Source organism: Podarcis bocagei (assembly GCF_964188305.1).
Source record: "Podarcis bocagei genome assembly, chromosome: 4".
Lineage (NCBI taxonomy): Eukaryota > Metazoa > Chordata > Lepidosauria > Squamata > Lacertidae > Podarcis > Podarcis bocagei.
In genome coordinates this window covers 88,846,048-88,868,300 of record NC_138128.1, presented here as the reverse complement: position 1 = coordinate 88,868,300, position 22,253 = coordinate 88,846,048, and the positions used below count along the sequence as shown (strand labels likewise).

Sequence of the window (22,253 nt, the reverse complement as noted above, 5' to 3'; positions counted from 1 at the left end):
CTTGCCCTGCAAACCAGAATTGGAACCTCCACTTCAGACTCTGATTTTTATTTTTATTTTTAATTCTTGTTTGGAAAGTTCTAGCCATAGTTTGCCAGTGTGGATGGCATGGCAAAGTCTAGTTAGAACTGAACTGGAATGGAAGAGGGGCCCCTGTAAGCCTGTGGCTTGTTCATAACCTGAATTGAGGCACTCTAGTTTTTGTAGCAGCCCATTGATTTTCAGTAGCGCTTACTCCCAAGTGACTTGACTCAATTAAGATCAAGTTCCTTTGAAATCAATGGAACTTACTTTGTATGTGGTATGAACTTGGATATGTTTGATGCAAGTAAATTATCTGAAAAGACAGTTCCTTTTTTTCATTTCGTAGGAAGATCAGTTCTTGAATCGCGCACAAAAAGCACCAGAATTACTTGTATACTGAAGGATCCCAAAAGATAACTTGTTCAGTGACCTTGGAATGTAGGCAGAGGTGCAAATAGGAAATTATAGTTCCTGGACTTAATGGTAGAGGTGGGCTCCTTAGATAGCCATGCGAATGTTCACATTTCTCTTCTTCCCATCCTCACTGTCATTCTTTTCTGTATACCTGCTTCTACATTACTTGTGTATTAGAGCAAAAGACCAAAACAAAAAAAACAGTTTGCGAGCCCTGATAAAAAAGAGAGAGGAATACCCTGAGAATGTGCTGCTTCACCTTTTAAACTCACTTAAATCACCACGACTGCAGGAATAAACAGAGTTTGCTTTTGCTGCAGCATGTTAACTGGGGAGAACGAGCACCATTTTGCGGTTGAAAGGGAAAATATATTCATAGCTGTCAACATTTCCCTTTTTAAAAGGGAAATTCCCTTATTCCGAATAGGATTCCTCGCAAGAAAAGGGAAAAGTTGACAGCTATGAATATATTTATAATAATAAGTAATAAAATGAGCGTCTTTAAACATGCACTTGTCCACTCATCTGCCCACCTGCTATGAAATGCAATAGAAGTCCAAGGAAAAGATGCTGCGATGGTCAGCATCGTCTGACCCACGTGTGGACAACAGGGCCTGCTTGCTTCTGCCACTCTGCAAGTGGTTATTTGGGAGGGGGTTGGCCTGTGGGAGCCATGGGCTTTGGCCTCAAGGTCCTGCTCTAGCTGCACCACTGAATGAACGCAGACTAATCTTCTGCATTTCCTTAGCTAGTGTTTCCCAAACTTGGGTCCCTGGCTATTTGTGTACTACAACTCCCATCATGCCTGACCACTGGTGCTGCTAGCTAAGGATGATGGGAGATGTAGTCCAACAACACCTGGGGACCCAAGCTTGCCCTTGACCATTGGTAAAGATAATTGATGAGTCAGCGCAAGTGGGGAGAAGGGGATAGTACTGTTTTCAGAAGCGTATATACCTCCTTGTAAAATGCAGACTAAGAATTCCCATTCTTGCAGTTTTCTCAATATCATTTTAAAAAGCACCTATGTAACCAGAGCAGCCGAAGATGCAGAATTCTACATTCCACCGATCAGATGCATTTAACTAGTTTTGCTGGAGGATGAGAACCCTGAAACATTTGTAGATGGGACACAGTGACAATGAAATTGAAAGTGGAGGGTGGACTCCACCCCCACCCCCCACTGCAGATCCTTTAGCTCAGTGTTTCTCAACTTTGGGTCCCCAGATGTTGTTGGACTACAACTCCCATCATCCCTGAGCTCTGACCTTGCTAGCTAGGGATGATGGGAGTTGCAGTTCAACAACATCTGGGGACCCAAGGTTGAGTAAGGCTGCTTTAGCTAGAAGGCCAAGTTAGTTAGGAAACCTAAAAGACGGAATGATGTTCAGTCCTCCTCTTCCGGAAGTGTAAACTGGGGGTCTGAAGGAATGTAAATGGCAACGTACTCTGTTTGATAGGAAACCGCCTTACATTGAGTTAGGCCATTGGTCCATCCAGCTCATTAGGTCTGTTCTGGCTGACAGAAAGTCTCTGGTTTCCTTTCCAGTCCTTTGTGGAGATGTCAGGGATTGAACCCGTGACCATGTGCAGGACCACTGGTCTGTGGCCCCTTCCCCCCGTTCAAGCATTTTGAAATTAAAGTGGGGAGTCTGAGGATTCTCCTGCCTTCTTCCCCACTGGTGGTTGAGGAATAGCTATCTTATTTGACTTTTCAAAGATAACAGTGCAGAGCAGGTCGCTTGCATGCGCGTGCCTGTTGCCTTCCCACGATGCCTAAACCCAAGTTAAGTCTGAAACTCACTTGAATTTTAATCAAAAAAGACGTGTGGTCCTTCTTTTTCTTTTTCTTCCTTTGGAAATTACATCGACTTGCCTTTCAGTTGACTGACATTCCTGACTTTGTTGTTGTTGATAGCTGTGGAGGCAAACCCCTAAGGAACCATTTAGCAATGTGTTGGGGTTGGGGATAAAATCCATCGTTTCCAAAAGTGGCTGTTGTGGCCTGAGAACTACAACTTTCACAGCCCATTAGTTTAACTTTATATCCATCACTCTTTTATTGTGAAGCAATACTTCGTCTACCTTTCATGACTCCTTTTGTTTTTCTGTTTCTTTCCTCCGTTTCTATTATTCTTTTCTCGCCTTTTAGAAGGTAAGACCCTCTTCCGCAACCCACAACCTCTACCTTTCGTACTAAAACAGAAGAGCATGGTCATGAGTTGTTGTTGTCGTGCCGTGTGCAGACTGTGTGCTGTGCATTTTCCTGTGTGCTGGTTGTGACACTGTACTCACTCCTAAAGTATTAAGATTCACTTAAAGCATTGCCAGCTAGGCTGTGAGGTATGGAGTTGTTTATGAGGTGGTGACATCCACCCCATACTATCTCAAGGCGAGCTAATGTGGATTTAATGATGACAGGCTTCCTGGTGGATGCGAAATCTGCCTCTGGGATTCTTGCTTCTGAAACATATAACCATCTTGATATCTCGGAGTAGGTGTTTGCATTGACTCTGCTTTCCCCAAGCAAAGTAAAAATAAAAATAAAAAATTCAGGAAATGCTTCAGAAATGCTTTAGCGACAATTTCAGTTTTGTGAAAGGGAGGCGGATGTTTGTGAACACTATAGTGGGACTGCCATGTAACTGGAAACAGCTGGGTTTTATTTTCCCCTGAAAAGTACCACTACTACTATTATCACAGGGAGATTAGTATTTATTATTCGACTGCTGATTGTTGTGAACCGAGGAAAGCAGCTGTGTGTGTGCTGGATATCATATGTATTCTTACAGGGGTTTTTCCAGAAGGCTGGCTGCAGCAACAAAAACTGTTCAGTGCAGAATCCGATACAGCTACACCCCAAGCCCTAGGAGCTTGTCCTGGTTTTCCACGGCATTTGAAAAATCCTGCCTTGCATTAAAAATGGCTGGTATTTTTCTGCTGAATGGCTTTCTACCAACCCACCCCCATTGTCCATATTTGGGTATTACAAATACTCTTGTTAGGGGAAACCTAGCTTTTTAGGCATTTGGAGTGGATGTGGTATCTAAAAGAGGGGAGCTGTTCATCCAGCGATATCAGAATGGGTTCAAAGAGAGCATATTGTGTAAGAAGCACCTGTGAAATAGGGGCATCTTCTGAAATGGAAAGGCTTTGAAAGATGCTCAAGAACAATCCTGACTGTAGCTCCCGTTTCCTGCTTAGGAAGCTCCCCCCCCCCATACCTGCGGCATTTAGAATTCATTCTGATATATATTTATCGCTGAACTGCCAAGGTACAGTGGCGCCTCGCAAGATGAAATTAATCCGTTCCGCGAGTCTCTTCATCTTGCGAAGCAACCCTATTAGCGGATTAGCGCTATTAGAGGTTTAGCGGCTATTAAAGGCTTAGCGGCTATTAAAGGCTTAGCGGATTAGCGGCTAGAAGGCTATTAGCGGGTAGCGCTGTGGGTTAAACCACAGAGCCTAGGACTTGCCGATCAGAAGGTTGGCGGTTCGAATCCCTTCGGCGGGGTGAGCTCCCGTTGCTCGGTCCCTGCTCCTGCCAACCTAGCAGTTCGAAAGCACAACAGTGCAAGTAGATAAATAGGTACCGCTCCGGCAGGAAGGTAAACGGCGTTTCCGTGTGCTGCTCTGGTTAGCCAGAAGTGGCTTGGTCATACTGGCCACATGACCCGGAAGCTGTACGCCGGCTCCCTCGGCCAATAAAGCGAGATGAGCGCCGCAACCCCAGAGTCGGTCATGACTGGACCTAATGGTCAGGGGTCCCTTTACCTTTATTTAATAATAATAATAATAATAATAATAATAATAATAATAATAATTAGTTAGTTTGTGCTCCTTTTGTCCTGGGGGGGGGGGTGTAATTTGAATTTTGAAGACAGGGGAACGATACTGTGCTTTTTCTCTCTGTGTGATTCTATTCTGATTAGTTCCCAGAGAGAAAATCCCCGAGCTGCAAACGGGATACCTTCTTCAGATTAATCCTTGTTGCCCTTTTGATTTTAACCTGTAACCATCTAGATGCTGTGTAGTGTCTTACGAGCAGACTCCACGGCTTTACCCCTCCCTCCCATTTTAGTCTGCAGTATGTGAATTAGATTCCTAGAAAGCGTTCCGCTCTAGCTGGCTGTATGCTCTCCTACCAAGAGACGTTAGAGAGCCTATACGTGGTGACTAACTTAGCAGTTGTGTCAGAAAGTTGGGCTTGGTGTGTTCCTTCGAGCGTTGCCTTTTTTGGTAATGAAATGCAGATATGGCTGAGGCTCTCCAGACTATATCACTTCATAGATATTATGCTGGCAAGTCATCTGTATAAAGGGGCCATATTATTTTGCATTAAGTGAGGGCTTGAAAGGCCAGTAATGTTGCCTTTACCTGAAAACTTGCTTCTCTGCCATGGCACAGGGAAAGGGTCCCTGTAACTCCTTCCTCCTCAGCATGAACCAACACAAACTTGGGCAGACCTTTCAGATTAGGCCGCTTCCCCTCCGATATCGGCTAAGAATTCCTGAAGCATCTCTAATACCTGCGGACGACAAGCTACACACCGCCAAGCACCTATGGGGCATAAGTTCCAGATACAGCTTCTGTTGCTGGGGAGGTGTTGATGGAGAATCGCCTTCACCTGCATGTTGGCTCATGCAGTGGAAAGCACCTGAGGTGCATTGTAAGAGGGGTCCGTGTCCTTGGGTTTGGAGGAGGACCAGTCTGGGAAACAGAGTGAACCCCTGGCCAGCCAGTTCCTTAGAGGAATAGTTGCATTTTCTAAGCAATTAGAAACCAACCAATCTTTTACATTCCTCCTTTGATCGTACTACCTACTTCCAAAGGCTCTATTCCTGTGAAACAAGTATGTTAAAGCTGCATTTCTTGCTATTGTTGCTTGCAGTATATATCATATTGCTGATCTTGCCCAGGCATGAGTCTCTCTGTGAATTGTTTGCTTGTCACTTCGGGTTGCCTTGGGCAAGATAAAGCAACTAACTAACCAGTGGCATTGGGGGGAGGGGGGCGCAGACCAGGAAGTGACAACGGAAGGACTCTTCTTTTCTTATCTCTGTGGCTGCGATCTCCTGGGTGATATTGTTAGGTAGTTGAATGCGCATGCGTACTCCGTCCATTTCTCTCCCACCCACCTCCACCTCTGCGTGGCCCGGGGAGTTGGCAAACCATGCTACGACACTGTAACTAACTGAGAGATAATACAGTGGTACCTCGGGTTACATAAACTTCAGGTTACACACTCCGCTAACCTAGAAATAGTGCTTCAGGTTAAGAACTTTGCTTCAGGATAAGAACAGAAATCGGGCTCTGGCAGTGCATCGGCAGCAGGAGGCCCCATTAGCTAAAGTGGTGCTTCAGGTTAAGAACAGTTTCAGGTTAAGTACGGACCTCCAGAACGAATTAAGTACTTAACCCGAGGTACCACTGTATAGTAAGAAGCAGAAGATTTGGGGTTTTGGGGAAAGCTTATAATGTGACATTGCAGTTCATAAGTAATCAGTTATGATTCTGCAAAATGAGCCTCTGAATATTTTTGTAAATTTATTTGTGTATTTTAGGGAATTTTAAATGTAATCAGTATGAACTGCATGAATTAGAAGGATGAATGGAAGCTGGAATTAAAGGTGAGCTCGATGAGATTGCAAAAAAAGGAAAATAGGAAATAAATGGGAATTTGTTTTAAGCGAAACATCAGGCTTCAAAAAATAACGCTTCTTGGAAGATATGTCATATTCTAGGTTAGAGGTGCCCATTTTCCTAGAATTACCCTGATAACTCCTGTGGTCACATCTGTAATCGTGATGTCGGTCTACTTGTCATATATCGAGAGACAGAGGGAGTGGAATATGAGAACTCTGGGGACAGGGGTATTTTGGGGCAAAAACGTCTGCCGCACCCGTGGGAGCAGTAAGAATCTTCCACCACTTCCCCATCTCCACCCACCCATCTGTGCTACTTGGCTGGCCATCTGGTTAGACCGAGCAGCCATATAACTATTATCGCTGCAGAGCATATGTGAATGTGTATGACTGAGAGTGCCTGAATGGATGAATTAATAAATCCTTTTTTTAAAAAAAACGCACCTGGTACCATGGCCTTGACATCTGTGCTTTCCTCCTCCGAACCTGGGTTGCATCCATGACACCTGTGTTAGATCACAGCAAACTGGAGCTATTCCACTCTCCTAGCGGGCGTCGAAAAATGGAGAATGCATGCAGAGAATTGTGTGGTTGTTTCATTATTCTTTTTTTAAGATTAAATATTTAACATTTAGGGTAGTTCTGAAAAGCCGATATCTCATTCTGGAGTTGCTGTTCGCTTGGGAAATAAAACCTTAAAACAATGCATGCTGCGACTTTCTGCATTTTGAGTGACAGGAATGTGTCTGATACTTAACATTAAGCCGTTGGTTCTTCCGCGAGTTGTGCTTCACTTTGTGTTTCTGCCGTTGCACCCATACCTGCAATTTGTGGGACATGATTAAGATAATCTGCCTTTCCTCCCCTCTTTCTAAAAGGATACAGAAGCTATGAAGAGAGCATTGGCCTTAATAGATTCCAAGCTGAACCAAGCCAAGGGCTGGCTTAGAGACCCCAACGCTCCAGCAGGTAACTTTAAGTCCTTGCTGCTATTGATCAAAATTGGACCCACACTTAGGATGGGAAGCCAAAAATTCTGTACTGAGGACAATTCTGTACCAAGAATATGCAATTTGCATAAATCAAGCCCTTCCTCCCCCATCCAATATACACCAAGCTTATTTTTATTTTTCCATAACATATTTTGCTCTTGTAAATAGTTGGGAAGGGCAAAGAGCTATCCGGGACACGGAAGAGCCATCCCTGGAAATACTCCTTAGCTCTGTCCTCTCCCCAACCTTTGAGTAACTGGCATGACCTACACTCTCTCGAGCCTGAATTTGAAGTCCTGTGTGTCACCCTTTTAAACAGCTAGCACTCTTAGCACTGTTATTGTTATGTACTGAAGTTCTCACCCTGGGCCAGCAGGGGGATACTGTAGATAGTTTTCACTCAGGTCCACATATGCAAATAAGGGATTGAAAGTGACGTTCAGTGATTGGATAGTTACAGAAAGTGTTACAGTTGCGTTGTAGTGAAGCTCTATATAAGCAGGCTGGCTGAACCCTTCAGTTCAGTTCTGTTCTGGCCTGTGAATAAACAAGAGCTGTTTGAAGAATCGCTGTGTCGTCTGATATGTTCACCCACAACTTAACAGTTATTATCATTAAAATGAAAGCTGAGATTCTTGGGATGCTGAACAACAAGCTGTAAGCTAGTCTGTGATGTGATAACTCAGTTACAGCATTTCTGTGGTACTCCAAATGGAAGCTCTTAAGACACTGTTCTTTCAAATATTAATGCAAAACAAATTGATTCTCTGCTAAGTGGTTTGGAAAGCTTTGCTTATCTTACCATCCAAATTATTTAGTTCAGAACCCTTCCCAAATTAGTATTCTGGTACAGCTGCTCTTCTTGGAAAGATGTCGCATATTTATTACCGTACTAGTGGAGCTCTGCTGTTCCGAAATGTGTCCTACATTAAAATAAGCATACAAGGGTGGAACACTGTAACTGATAAAATTTAATGCTGCCTCTGCATCTTGACTTGGTTATGTTGGCTCTTGAGAGCATTGATCAGATTTGCATCTGTATTTTATTCACTGAAACCCGTAAGAAAAGCCTACAAAAGTGCAGTGTCTATGTCATGCCGTCATGAGTTAACTTCATGAAACGTTGCTGGATTTGGATTGTGAAGAATCTTGTTTATTTTCCTTTCCACATATAAAGTAAAGATGTTGCTTTGGACAGGAGATCAAACTAAACTGGAAGTTTGCTTATACCATGTATACTTTATGGCCCGGGTACATTTCACATGCTCTGAACCAGTGTTTCCCCAACTTGGGCCTCCAGCTGTTTTTGGACTACAACTCCCATCATCCCTAGATAGCAAAGTCAGGGATGATGGGCGTTGTAGTCCAAAAACAGCTGGAGACTCTGCTCTAAAGCAAAAGTAGCTTACCTGTGGCCTTCAAGGTGCTGTTGGACTTCAGCTCCCATCAGCTCTAGCCAGCATGACCAATCAAGGTTGGCCCAAGACATTTTGCTACCCAAAGCAAAGGATGGCATGGTGCCCCAGTCCCATGGCATGTACCAAAGCTCATCAGACTGGTAGACTTGTACTTCAAGACAGGCAATGGAGCAGTATATTTCACAACACTGGGAGGCAGCAGGAAAACCTAAGGTATGCAGGACAGGGTACGTGGCATACACAACTGTGTTCCAATGCCACTCCGCTGCTATCTCCCCACCAGTTGCCCAGTTCTACCCAATGGTAGCGCCACACCTGTGGCTGACAGTCAGGGATGCTGGGAACTGTAGTCCAACAACATCTGGAGGACCTCCAGGAGATGGCGCTATCGCAGTTGTAAAGATTGCTGTACATGCCGAAGAACAGAAACATATGGAATTTTTTGAGAAGTGTGTGTATCATTCTTTCTCTAAAATTATGCAGGAGGAAAATAACTCCCACTTTAGTCTTAGCACTGAAATTAATTGGGTTCTAGTGGCATGCATTATACCTAATCTGCTGAAATGATATGCCTGTTTCTAGAACAACGTTACCCTGCTGCAAGTACGCTGTTATATTACGATGGATTATATTTCTTGCACAACACATTCAGTAATTTTCTCCAGCGTGAATAATGCATGAGTCTTCATTGTCTGCATTCCCACATTCTTGCTTCCTAGGAGACTCTGGCGAGCAAGCCATAAGGCAGATCCTGGATGAAGCAGGGAAAGTTGGAGAGCTCTGTGCTGGCAAAGAACGCAGAGAGATTCTAGGAACCTGTAAAATGCTTGGCCAGTTGACTGACCAAGTGGCTGATCTTCGAGCTAGGTAAACATCTTCTCGCTAACTCAATACGTTTAACCCTGGGACTATGAAATAGCAATCCTGCCGTTCTAAGAAAGCAACACAAATGATAAATTAAATGTCTTTATTTTGCCAGCGTGCTAATAGTGGTGGACATCATGTTTCTGTGCGTTGTCTCTGCCCTGCATTCTGCCCCACCTGCCTCCATAATTTTCATGGAGGATTCCTGTAATTCAGTTCATGCACAGTTTTGTCTTGCCAAAGCTTTCTTTTTTTTCTTTTCTTTTTTTTATTCAAAATTATAACAAGACATATTATCCAAAAACATATCATCCTTATCCCCCCATTTCCCCCCTCCCCCTCCCCCTCCCACACAGAACCCCCCACCCCACCCCCGACTTCCCTCAGTTCCAGTCTTTGGTTTCTCTAATAATGCTGTTTTCTGCATGTTACAAAGTTGTATAGATCCTATTATCAGTAAAAAAAATTGTGAATGTTTATTCAAAACCTGCCAAGGAGTCCAGTTCACTTTGTTGCGTCTTCAGATACTTTGTAAAAGGTTCCCATTCATCCTTAAAATCACAGTTACCCTTGTCCCGTAGCTTGTATGTCAGTTTTGCCAGTTCTGCATAGTCCATCAATTTTTCTTGCCATGATTCTTTAGTTGGGGTTTCTTCAGTCTTCCATCCTTATGCTACCAGTACTCTCACGACCGTTGTCGCATTTTCAACTTTTTTGGCAGGTCTTTCCCTACAATCCCTAATAAAAATGCCTCGGGTTTTTTAACAAATGTTAAATGGAACATTTTCTTCAATTCGTTGTATATCATTTCCCAATTTTTTAAAATTACCTTACAATCCCACCACATATGATAAAATGTTCCCTCCTTTTCCTTACACTTCCAACATATATTTGAACTAGTTTTGTACATTTTCCCTAACTGCACTGGTGTTGTGTACCATCTGCACATCATCTTCATGTCTTGCCAAAGCTTTCTCTTCGTTTTGTGCTATTTCTTCCTCCACTCCTTCAGGAAACCCAAATGCACAAGTGATTGTGGGTTGAATCCACCCAAGGCATATTCAGTTGCAGAAATCAATGGTTGTAACAAATTGAAACCTATTTGACTTCAGGGGGGCTACATTGCTCTGTTGATTACAACCTTCTGTGTATTAAAATACTGAGCAGTTGTTGTTTTGTTCTTCTTTTAAATAATGTGATCTGATGCATTAGCACGTCAACATCCCTTTTGGTTATTTGGAAGATCTCATGTTTGCCAATGTTGACTTGGGTGTGCATCGTCTCCCGTTTATTTAAAGGAGCATAGACCTTCCCCAGTTTTAAAGGGAAGTGCTTATGTGCACATTCTTCCATTTAAAAATAAAAGACGGCTTTGTGTTGGGGAGAAGTGACTGAATCGTGCAGGTGCCCCTTTTTAAATTCTGGCCCTTAATGCTTATTTAGTTCCTCATTTAAGGGTCTTTCTGTTTTGATTTCATATTTGCATAATAGTTCTGATCTTAACTACACTCTGGGATACATGAATTTTCACATGACTTGCTAGCCTTCTGTCGTTTCTGGTTGCCCCTGAACCCTCTCCTCCACCTGGTGTACTGTGTCTGCCAGAAAACTCAGGAAAGAGCAGGGGAATTTTAAATTATTATGCGACTTGGAGCTGGCAGAAGCAGCATGAGCATTATGCTCATTTAATATCACGCTGAGAACCTTTCAGGGGGACTTGTCGTTGATGAACTGATGAGTGGATTTATGGAGGCCTGATTGTACTGCCTAGAAAAAAGACACTTATGCTTTCATATCTGGATTGGAGAATGGATCCCGGAGTCTTCAAAACTTTCTTTCCAATTAAGCCAAAGCAATTTTAACAGTTCAACATGCATGAAATGCTTCCTTTGAATTTTAGCTTTATTGGCAGCAAATGGGCAGCTTTCACTGAGTGGTTTATTAATCAGCATTGTGACAGCACACCAAGTACGTTGTCCTCTGCAAATTTCATTGCACCAAGGAAAAGAGAACAAAGTGGAGTCTGAAATGAACGGATTGTAGTCTGAAAGGTGGTTCAGGCAGGAGTAATACCAATTCCCTGCCCCGGGCATTGAGGCCCCCAGCTTTCAGGGGTAGAGACAACTTCCCCCCTTCTTTGCAGTTCTTGCTTGCATCCTACAATACTACTTCTTATATAAATCAGCAGCAACTACTGAGCTATTGGGATGCAGGTGGCGCTGTGGTCTAAACCACTGAGCCTCTTGGGATTGTCGATCTGAAGGTCAGCGGTTCGAATCCCCACGACGGGGTGAGCTCCCGTTGCTCGGTCCCTGCTCCTGCCAACCTAGCAGTTCAAAAGCATATGAAAAATGCAAGTAGATAAATAGGTACCGCTCTGGCAGGAAGGTAAACAGCGTTTCCATATGCTGCTCTGGTTTTGCCAGTCATGCTGGCTACATGACCCGGAAAAACTGTGGACAAACACTGGCTCCCTTGGCCTGTAAAGTGAGATGAGTGCCGCAACCCCAGTGTCTGTGACTGGACCTAACTGTCAGGGGTCCTTTACCTTTCCTGAGCTATTATATGGGATTAGTTAAGTCGGTAGTCTATAACTGCAAGAGTGTGTTGGGTTTTACATGCCTTTCTTTCCCCCTGAACAGAGGACAAGGTGCTACACCGCTAGCCTTGCAGAAGGCTCAGCAAGTGTCCCAAGGCTTGGATTTACTCACAGCAAAAGTGGAAAATGCAGCTCGCAAGCTGGAGGCTATGACCAACTCTAAGCAGGCAATTGCAAAGAAAATTGATGCCGCTCAGGTAATCGCAGTGCAAATGATCCCTCCCAGTTCTCTGAACCACGATGGGTCCTGGTAAAGTAGCCTACAAGTTAGTTCTTACATTGGGTCCTCCTTTAGTTGTTTCACGCCAGTCAATCTCTGGAATGGGTTTCAAATTGTTTTGCCTTAATTATTTTTAAATACACAGTTGCTTTCTATGCATTTTGCATTTGCAGCAGATTTATATGCGTCTTGTATTGTGATGCTTCATAGGAAGTGCATGAATATTAATAATATAATTTGGATTTCTTCTAGCCAGGGCATCCTATTTTGTTTCAGCCGTTGCAGTTATTTGACTTTAAAGGGAGGACAGGGAATCAGCTCCCATCAGACCCAGCTAGCCCCATGGCCAGTGGTGAGGAGCTGATGGGGCATTGTAGTCCACCATCTTTGGCAGTGCAATGTGTTCCTCATACCTGCTTTAAAGACTGTCCACCAATGGCTCTCAGATAAGGGCTTCCTCTTGCAGTACTTTGAAAGGCTTGGGCACATGCTTGCAAGTCATACCCTTCATCTTTCTTGAAGAGTAGCTGTTTGTGGAGCAAGACTCCTGTTCTGGAGTTCACATGTCAAGGTGGAAGAGAGAAAAGGGGAGTGTTCTAGCATGACATTTTTAAGGTCTCTTCCTGCAAAGGTGTGACTTTCAAGGATGCACTTCTGTTTCAGAAATAATAATAATAATAATAATAATAATAATAATAATAATAATAATAATAATAATAATTTCATTATTTATGCCTTGCCCATCTGGCTGGGTTTCCTCAGCCACTCTGGGCTTCTCCCAACAGAATAGTAAAAACACGATCAAACATTAAAAACTTCCCTAAACAGGGTTACCTTCAGATAGCTTCTAAAAATCAGATAGTTGCTTATTTCCTTGATATCTGATGGGAGGGTGCCACTACCGAGAAGGCCCTCTGCTTGTTTCCCTGTAACCTCACTTCTCGCAGTGAGGGAACTGCCAGAAGGCCCTTGGAGCTGGACTTCAGTGTCCGGGCTGAACAATGGGGGTGGAGACACTCCTTCAGGTATACTGGGCTGAGGTCGTATTTCAGCTTTGTTAATCTTTTCCTCCCATATCTTTTTAAAACTCAAACAAAATTTTACTTACTTTTTTTAAAAGAAAAAGAACATCAATATCTTTATTTCAACCTAGCTAAATTTGAGGTGTACAATAACATTTCAGACTATTGCACCACAGAAGGTTCAGATACTGTTAAGCGGATCTTTGTGTGTCAACATGTTCTTTTTACCTCAAGAGCTGGCTGGCAGATCCTCATGGGGGAAGCGAAGGAGAGGAACACATTCGAGGCATTATGGCTGAAGCCAGGAAAATTGCAGAGCTCTGCGAGGACCCCAAAGAGCGAGATGACATTTTGCGGTCCCTCGGAGAAATCTCGGCGCTGACTGCTAAGTTGTCGGACCTCCGGAAACAGTAAGTATTGACATGGGCATGGCTGCTTCCATGTAAGTTCCATTGGTATTAAGTCTTATGTACTCTGTAGTTTGCTTTGTGCGTTTATGACTGGCTAGCAGTATGGCTGTATGGCTGTCCCATTAGCTTCTGTTGGCGGAGGAAAGCGTTCTCTTGGCATGTCCACACCAGAGACTGGAACTAGTTCAGTGGCCATTTCCTCTTCCCACACAACTATGGGAATCATTGTTTTTGTAGCTATGATTTATTACATTTCTATACTGCCCTTCAACCCTTCAGTCATCGTTTTTGTAGCTATGATTTATTACATTTCTACACTGCCCTTCATCCGAAGATCACAGGGCAATTTGCAATAAAACAGAAAGAATACATACCATAACAAAAACAACACCTGCCAGAGATCGTTCAATTAGTCAAAGGCCTGGGGGAAGAGGAATGTTTTTGCCTAAAGAGATGTAGCAAAGGTGCTAGGCAAGTCTCCCTGGGGAGAGCATTCCACAAGTGGGGGGCCACCACAGAAAAGGCTTGCTCTTGTGTTGCCGCCCTCCGGACTTCTAGCATAGGAGGCGCATGAAAAGCGTCCTCAAATGATGGTCGTAGTGTCCAGCTCAGTTTAGGATGTGTGTGCAACGGATCTCTCAACAGAATTCTCTGCACTTTGCCCAACTACCATACCCCAGGATTATTTGGAAGAAGCCTTGGCGGGTGGCGCTGTGGGTTAAACCACAGAGCCTAGGACTTGCTGATCAGAAGGTCGGCGGTTCGAATCCCCACAACGGGGTGAGCTCCCGTTATTTGGTCCCAGCTTCTGCCCACCTAGCAGTTCAAAAGCACGTCAAAGTGCAAGTAGATAAATAGGTACCACTCCAGCGGGAAGAGAAACGGCGTTTCCGTGCGCTGCTCTGGTTCGCCAGAAGCGGCTTAGTCATGCTGGCCACATGGCCCGGAAGCTGTACGCCGGCTCCCTAGGCCAATAAAGTGAGATGAGCGCTGCAACCCCAGAGTCGGTCACGACTGGACCTCATGGTCAGGGGTCCCTTTACCATTAAGTGACATGCATTTGTAGTGTTGCTAGGGCCCCAGTATTTTTAAATGTGTCGGAAAGGGTCTTCAGTAGAAGCAAGTTCAATGAAGAACTTCACTTGGTGTTGTTAGTTGAACTTTCCTTGCCGGATTTGCTTTCATTCATTAAGCTACTTGCTTTCCTTTTTTAGAGATTGCCTTGACTCATCCTTTGTGAAAATGCAAACCACAGTGCTTTGTTGAATGCAGTTAAGCGTAGTAACTAGCATATTCACAGCTATGATACATAAACGTCTTATTAACAGAAACCGACCTACTTTTTGAACTGATTTTAATGAAGTTTCCTTAACAGATTTTTCTTCTTCTCTGCAGTGGAAAGGGGGATTCTCCCGAAGCCCGTGCATTAGCAAAGCAAATAGCGACATCGCTGCAGAATTTGCAGTCTAAAACCAACAGGGCTGTTGCAAACAGCAGGCCTGCCAAGGCTGCTGTCCATCTAGAAGGAAAGATTGAACAAGCTCAGAGATGGATAGACAACCCTACAGTTGATGACCGCGGAGTAGGTGAGTGTTTTAATTTTTCTGTGCCTGTGAACATGAACTCAGGTGGGAGTTGAGGTCCACCTAGTGGCTCAATGCAAAATCACTGCTCCAACAATCATTGGAACCGGCAGCTCTCTATTATGGGAAGCCAAAGAACCAGAGAATTATCAAATTGGAAGAGAGACCACAAGGGAAGCTTTAATGTTTGATGTTTTGTTGCTTTATTATTAATGTTATGTTGGGAGCCACCCACAGTGGCTGGGGAAATATTATTATTATTAGGGTCATCTAATCTGCAATGCAGGAATCTCAAAGAAGGAAAATCCAGGAGAGAGGACAGCAGAAGCCAACAAAATAACAAAGAACAACCTCTGCTAAACATAAGATAACAAATAAAGGATGGAGAAGCTCAGGCAAACTAGAGAATGAGTAATTGAAAACAACGGGCAGCCCAAAATAAAAATCTATATAGCACCATGAGGCCATCTTTTTTTTACCTGCACAGAAATCCCCTTCACAAGTGGTCTTTTCTCTGTGATGACTTCAGGTGGGACATCCCAAAGCCGACTCATATAAGCCCGGAAAACTACAGAGAAAATAGGGCTGCCTAGTTATTAGGGAGGACATGTTGCAACATGGTAGCGTTTCAGAGTACCTAGGGGAAGGTAGTGATTATGCTGGCACTAAAGCTTAACAATGGCAACTCTGCTTTATTTTCCTGAGTGGTTGTCAGGCTTCGGGGACTCGGTTCCAGCCCCCCCCCCCTTTTTGGCCATAGATAAGCAGGACAAAGCGAAAAGAGTCGCTTACCATTTAAAGAGATTTTAATGATCACAGCAAAAGAACAAAGCAGCCATTCTCGGAATGATGGTGTTCCCAATTAAGGTTTCCACCCACTTCCCTCCTAGTCACTTCTGTGCCTTGCAACCTGATCTCACAACCACTGTGCTTTTTGTGTAGCCACCTTATCTGCTCTACGTGACCTTGGACTGATAGGCTGAACACTCTCCATCGAGAGAGAGTCTGTTAGCTCGCTCTCCCAGTTCTTCTTCACTTTGCTGTTCAACCGCCAGTTTGTCCCAACTTTTGTCTTCAGAACTGTGCCCCTCTGCAAACCATTGTTCCAAATCTATACTGTTTCACTGCTCCTGGGCAGCTTCAGGAGCCTGGTCAGGAGCAGGGGGAGGCTCACACCATTCCTCATCAAAGCAGTACTCCTCAGCCTGATCTCTTGACAGTGGTGGCACTACTGTTCTAATTTCTCTTGCTCCATAAATTAAGCAAGATGAATCACTTTCAATGCAGGTCAGGCTGCCATCCGGGGTCTTGTGGCCGAAGGTCGCCGTCTTGCCAATGTCATGCTGGGACCTTATCGCCAGGACCTGCTCGCCAAATGTGACCGTGTGGAACAGCTGGCTGCCCAGTTAGCTGACCTGGCAGCACGAGGTGAAGGGGAATCTCCTCAAGCCAAGGCAATTGCTGCCCAGCTGCAGGACTCATTGAAGGTAAATAAAAACAGTATTTAAAAAGAGAAGGAAGAGCTCATGTTGGACAGTGTGTTGCCAGTCTATATGCGTTAACTAACAAAACCAGAGAATCTTCCTGTTCAAGCTACTGGTCTTTGCAACATAGATAGACATAAACACTTTGGACACAATCTACATTCTTTTGCTGCTGTGCATCCTCCATTAATTTAACTTAATTCTAATTAATTCCAATTCCAATTACCCCTACCACCCATTGCTGGCCATTTCCTGACGGAAGTGACGTTTGGCAGTTTTGGGCATAGAGCTCCTCACAGAACTCTTGTGGATTGGGCCCAGTTCTTGCTCAGTAAAAGCTAAAGGATCCCTGGACAGTTAAGTCCATTCAAAGGCGACTATGGGGTTATGGCACACATCTCGATTTAAGGTCAAGGGAGCCGGCGTTTGCCCACAGACAGCTTTTCAGGTCATGTGGCCAGCATGACTAAACCGCTTCTGGCGCAATGGGACACCGTGATGGAAACCAGAGTGCACAGAAATGCTGTTTACCTTCCTGCCACAGCTTTACCTATTCACTTGCACTGGCGTGCTTTCGAACTGCTAGGTTGGCAGGATCTGGAACAGAGCAACAGGAGCTCACTCCATCGTGGGATTCGAACTACCGGCGTTCTGATCAGCAAGCCCAAGAGCAGGCTTCCTCAAACTTGGCCCTCCAGATGTTTTGAGACTACAGTTCCCATCATCCCTGACCACTGGTCCTGTTAGCTAGGGATCATGGGAGTTGTAGGCCAAAAACATCTGGAGGGTCAAGTTCGAGGAAACCTGGCCAAGAGGCTCAGTGGTTTAGACCACAGCGCTAGTGTGGAGTTATATTGGTCTTGCTCCATGTCAGCCACTTCACATTCTTAATAGCAACCTCCCTTCTTTCCTAGCTTTGCTTTTTTAGTGTTCTGGGTTAGGGGTATAGACTAAAAATCTAGCTAGATGGTGAATTGGGAGTGGGGCGTCAGGGGCCCTACTGTCACGGTCCTTCTCACAGTCCATCTTTGAAGGTCTCCTATCTGTTTGTAAGTTCAGCTTTATGGCTGAGCCTTGTTTGAACCTAGGCTGTCCATATTCAGATCCAGTGTTTTACTTTTGCACTGCACTTCATCATGGCAAACCCATTTCTGTGTTTTGACGTGGAGCCTTTGCATTCCTATTAAGGATCTGAAATCAAGGATGCAAGAAGCCATGACCCAGGAAGTATCTGATGTATTCAGCGACACGACAACACCAATTAAACTGTTGGCAGTAGCGGCCACTGCTCCTCCAGACGCCCCCAACAGGGACGAGGTGAGTCTGTTCCCAGCATGCACCAGTCTTTAAGTTACAGTGAGCAATATAATTCTGCATAGGCCAAAGTAACAGTCAGATGTTAGACTTTTTATACTTGAATGGTTTCCCCACCACCACCCTTGAGGAAAAGGAATGTAATTGGTGTCCACAGTTTGAAACATTACTATAACTTAATCCAGGTGTAGCCAAATGTTTTGGAGTAGGGGTACATTCTGAGTCTTGAGTGTTCTGCGGGTACCAGTCACAAAATGGCAGCCTTGGGTTGTGTGACTTAACACAAAATGAGAGAGACAGCCACCCCAACAACCTTATGCTTATCACAGGAAGTCAGTTGTGTCCTTCTGGTCCTTACACTGGAGATCACACACAGATGTTATTGCTGTCTAATGACAACAGGGAGTATTCCTCAGTACCAGAAAAAATATACAAGGCAGACATGCCGCTCACATTTCACAGAAATCACTTGGAAGGGTACCTTTACATTTTGTCATGTCTTTCTTTCTAGAAGAGCTTACTTTTATTTTTTTAATGGAAGCTCAGAGTCTGGGGGCACCAAGTTGGTGACAGCTGACTGTTTGAACCATCTTCCTTGAAAAGAATTGCGCTTTTAAGGTGATCTGAGGAAAGCTCTGTCTTTGGTACTCATATCTATCATGGCGCATTCACGCCCATTATCATTGTAGCCTTGTGTGTGTAAACCAGGGCCTAAAGGTAAAGGTAAAGGGACCCCTGACCATTAGGTCCAGTCATGACCGACTCTGGGGTTGCGGCGCTCATCTTGCTTTACTGGCCGAGGGAGCTGGCGTACAGCTTCCGGGTCATGTGGCCAGCATGACAAAGCTGCTTCTGGCGGACCAGAACAGCGCATGGAAACACTGTTTACCTTCCCGCTGGAGTGGTACCTATTTATCTACTTGCACTTAGACGTGCTTTTTAACTGCTAGGTGGGCAGGAGAAACCAGGGCTTAGAATTGCCAAAAAGAGTTCTGTCCATAAGAAATGTGTGCGTTACTCTGTTCATCTTTCAGAGGGGCAGCTAGTCGGTTGCAGCAAAAAAAGGAAAAAGAGCCCTGAAAGATTAGCAGCTCGCTATCTCTGCTGAACAGTTTTAGTTTTCTAATAAATCACCAAAGAATTATAAATTCATCATTGATTAAAATAACCTTAATTGAAGCACCTAGTCTGTAATTGAATGGGTTACTGTGAGTTGCTATGGGCCCTTGGCTTGGTATAAAACTCTGAACTGGCTGCATTTTTTAATCTGTGGTTGTCGATGTATTTCAACTTTCAGGTGTTTGATGACAGGGCAGCCAATTTTGAAAACCATGCTGCCAGGCTTGGAGCTACTGCAGAAAAGGCAGCTGCAGTTGGAACAGCCAACAAAAGTACTGTCGAAGGCATACAAGCAACTGTGAAGTCCGCAAGAGAGCTCACCCCTCAGGTATCTCTCCCTCTCACTGTCAGAAACTCCGGTTTTGATCGGAGCTCAAAGTCGTTTGACAATGACAGCAACCACTCTCATTTACCCCAGTCTTTCTTCATTTTCTTGGTATAATTTATGCCACGGAATGGGGTCATTTTGCTGCTCTTATTGTTAAACTATTGGAAGTCAGAAATCCTCGCCGATCTACTGCAGAACGCCAAAAGATCTGCACACTTCTGATTGAGTGTTCCCCAGTTTGCTCAGTTTGCAGCCACCAAAAGCTTCACCTGGATGAAAAATTCAGTTGTTCAGTTTCTATTCAGAGAGTTCATCTCCAATAAGCATATAGTGGGGTTGGAGACACCAGTATCTGAACCTGAAGTTACCGTATTTTTCGCTCCATAGGACGCACCGGATCATAGGATGCACTGGACCATAGGAGGGGGAGAACAGGGGGAAAAAAATTCTCCCCCTCTCTGCTCAGCGCCCCTTCCATTTCTCCTCCCGCTTTGCTGAAGGGGCACTGTGCAGTGCCTCTCCAGTGAAGCAAAGCCTGGAGAGCAAGAGGGATCAGTGTGCACCGACCCCCTCTCTCTCTCCAGGCTTCAGGCGGCTATCCGCAAGCCTTCGGAGCGTGGCGGGAACTCCTGCTGTGCTCTGAAGGCTTGCGGATACCCGCCTGAAGCCCCCGGAGCGCAGTGGGAGTTCCCTGCGCTCCTGGGGCTTCAGGTGGCTTCAGCGAAAGCAACGCGAAGCCTCCGGAGCGCGGGCTCTCCCTCTGCGCTTTGGAGGCTTCGCATTGCTATCGCTGAAGACAAGGAGCCTGCATGCGCTCCATAGGACGCATACACATTTCCCCTTAATTTTTGGAGGGGGAAAAGTGTGTCCTATAGAGGGGAAAATACGGTAAATAAATTGAATGAGAGGAGTCAAAGAATAAAACATGAGTATTTAACTATTAGGATGAGATGATTCTCTGTGTGAGAGACAGCACACAAATCAAGAGGTTGAGAGAGGGTAACTTCCTTAAATTGTAGGCTATTTTTAGGAGTCTGTAAAAAAAATCAAAATCTATAAAATCTCATAAAAATGTATGCATAGGTTGGCTTAACCTACAGAAACAGAGGCTCGCTTTGACTGCAGTCTTAAGGATTTACTTTCTAAGTCCCATTGAAATTAATGAACACTTTCAGGTGAACATTGCATTTATTTTATAGCTTCGTCCCACTTCTCGGCCAAAAAGACCTTTTAGAAGTTAAGCTACAATCTAAAAAGCCGCAAGAGGAGGGAATTTCAGTGGGAGCTGGATCCGGGCATAATCCGGGTGGCTGGCGTTAACTTCATTTCCTCTGATGGCTTCCATAAGAGTGGTTCATAGCATCGTTGGGATCGTGCCTGCCCCTTTTGCGTTTTTCAGTAGCAGCTTAAAATTTCCTCTGAGGCTCAGTTGAAAACTAGAGAGCACCATAATCTTCCACCGTATTCTCCTAAGGAAAGAAGGACCGGACAGCTTTTTATGGTGTATGGCGAATCTTTCACTGACCAGATTGTCATGTAATATGTTCTCTCTCTGGTCAGTCTTCACACTTGGGTCTCTGGATAAGCAGATCCTTTGGGCGTCTGTTTCCTACTTTGGGAGCATGTACTTCGAGTAGAAATAAATCTGAAGGATTTCCTGTATAGAAAAAGTAATTTTTACAAGCTATTGTGTAATAGTCTACTTACGTCCATGCGATGAAAGTATTTTAACAATTACAATTTGCACTAGAGACTTCTGTAATTTCTTGGCTTTATTTTGTTGTTGTTTTCTTCTAAATAAAGGCGGTAATCAAAAAATTATTATGTGCAATCCCCATGTCATGATTGGGAATTCTGCTCTTCGGAAATTCTCAGTACAGTCGTACCTCAGAAGTTGAACGGAATCCATTCCAGAAGTCCGTTCGACTTCCAAAACGTTCAGAAACCAAGGCATAGCTTCTGGTTGGCTGCAGTAAGCTCCTGTAGCCAATCAGAAGCCGCATCAGATGTTCGGGTTCCAAAGAACGTTCGCAAACACTCACTTCTGGGTTTGGGGCATTCAGGGACCAAAACGTTCGACTCGCAAGGTGTTCATCAACCAAGGTACGACTGTATCTCAGAGTGTTCTTGAGTGGTGTAAATCCATCTTTCAGTTGGAGACTTCTTGTGAAACTCCCCAAACTGGGACCCATTTCAGATGAGAGATGATTAACTTAACTTTCAGATTACCTACACTGCAAAATAAATTCCAGTGCACTTACTTTCTGTTCCTGTGCATCATTACTGCCATCATATTTGGCTGTTTTTGCATTGGCAGGTAGTATCTGCCGCTCGCATCCTTCTAAGGAATCCTGGAAATCAAGCTGCTTATGAGCACTTTGAGACCATGAAGAACCAGTGGATTGATAATGTGGAAAAAATGACAGGTAAAATGGAGGAGTTTGTGGCCATGGTTTTGTAGCCCCAAATCATTGATGACGAGCCTGAGATATAATTGGAAGGAAACTAGAAAGGGAAGAGCAGTTCTTTGATGCAGTTGACTTAAGCATGTGACAGAAAGGGAAAAGTCATCCCCCCACCCAAAAAAAGTCACAGTGGACTCAAGGAAAACATGGCACCACACTTTTGTTTGGAATATGTCTTGGCCTGATCCCTGGCAGCCTACAAACACAACTTTTGGATAAATTATTGTAATGCAACTCTATTTCAATCACTTGTTCATTACGGTGAAATTGTATATAGATTTGGATGTGTTTTGTGTTTGCACACAGATGCTGTTAAGGGAAGAAATATGACATCCACTTTTACATATTGAAC

At 44.3% G+C, this 22,253-nt stretch overlaps 1 protein-coding gene across 4 annotated transcripts in view; it reads left to right on the top strand.

Annotated features, from left to right (window-relative positions):
- Positions 1 to 22,253, top strand: part of VCL (vinculin) — an 86,021-nt gene that overhangs the window by 45,877 nt on the left and 17,891 nt on the right. For 2 of the 4 annotated variants that reach the window (XM_081191571.1, XM_081191573.1), the window contains exons 7-15: positions 6,959 to 7,052; positions 9,213 to 9,360; positions 12,000 to 12,153; positions 13,433 to 13,608; positions 15,004 to 15,194; positions 16,479 to 16,678; positions 17,864 to 17,992; positions 19,287 to 19,436; positions 21,754 to 21,862. In XM_081191571.1, coding sequence (XP_081047697.1) covers positions 6,959 to 7,052; positions 9,213 to 9,360; positions 12,000 to 12,153; positions 13,433 to 13,608; positions 15,004 to 15,194; positions 16,479 to 16,678; positions 17,864 to 17,992; positions 19,287 to 19,436; positions 21,754 to 21,862 — 1,351 coding nt within the window. The remainder of the gene's footprint in view (positions 1 to 6,958; positions 7,053 to 9,212; positions 9,361 to 11,999; positions 12,154 to 13,432; positions 13,609 to 15,003; positions 15,195 to 16,478; positions 16,679 to 17,863; positions 17,993 to 19,286; positions 19,437 to 21,753; positions 21,863 to 22,253) is intronic. The other 2 variants (XM_081191572.1, XM_081191574.1) reach the window with 1 other exon arrangement.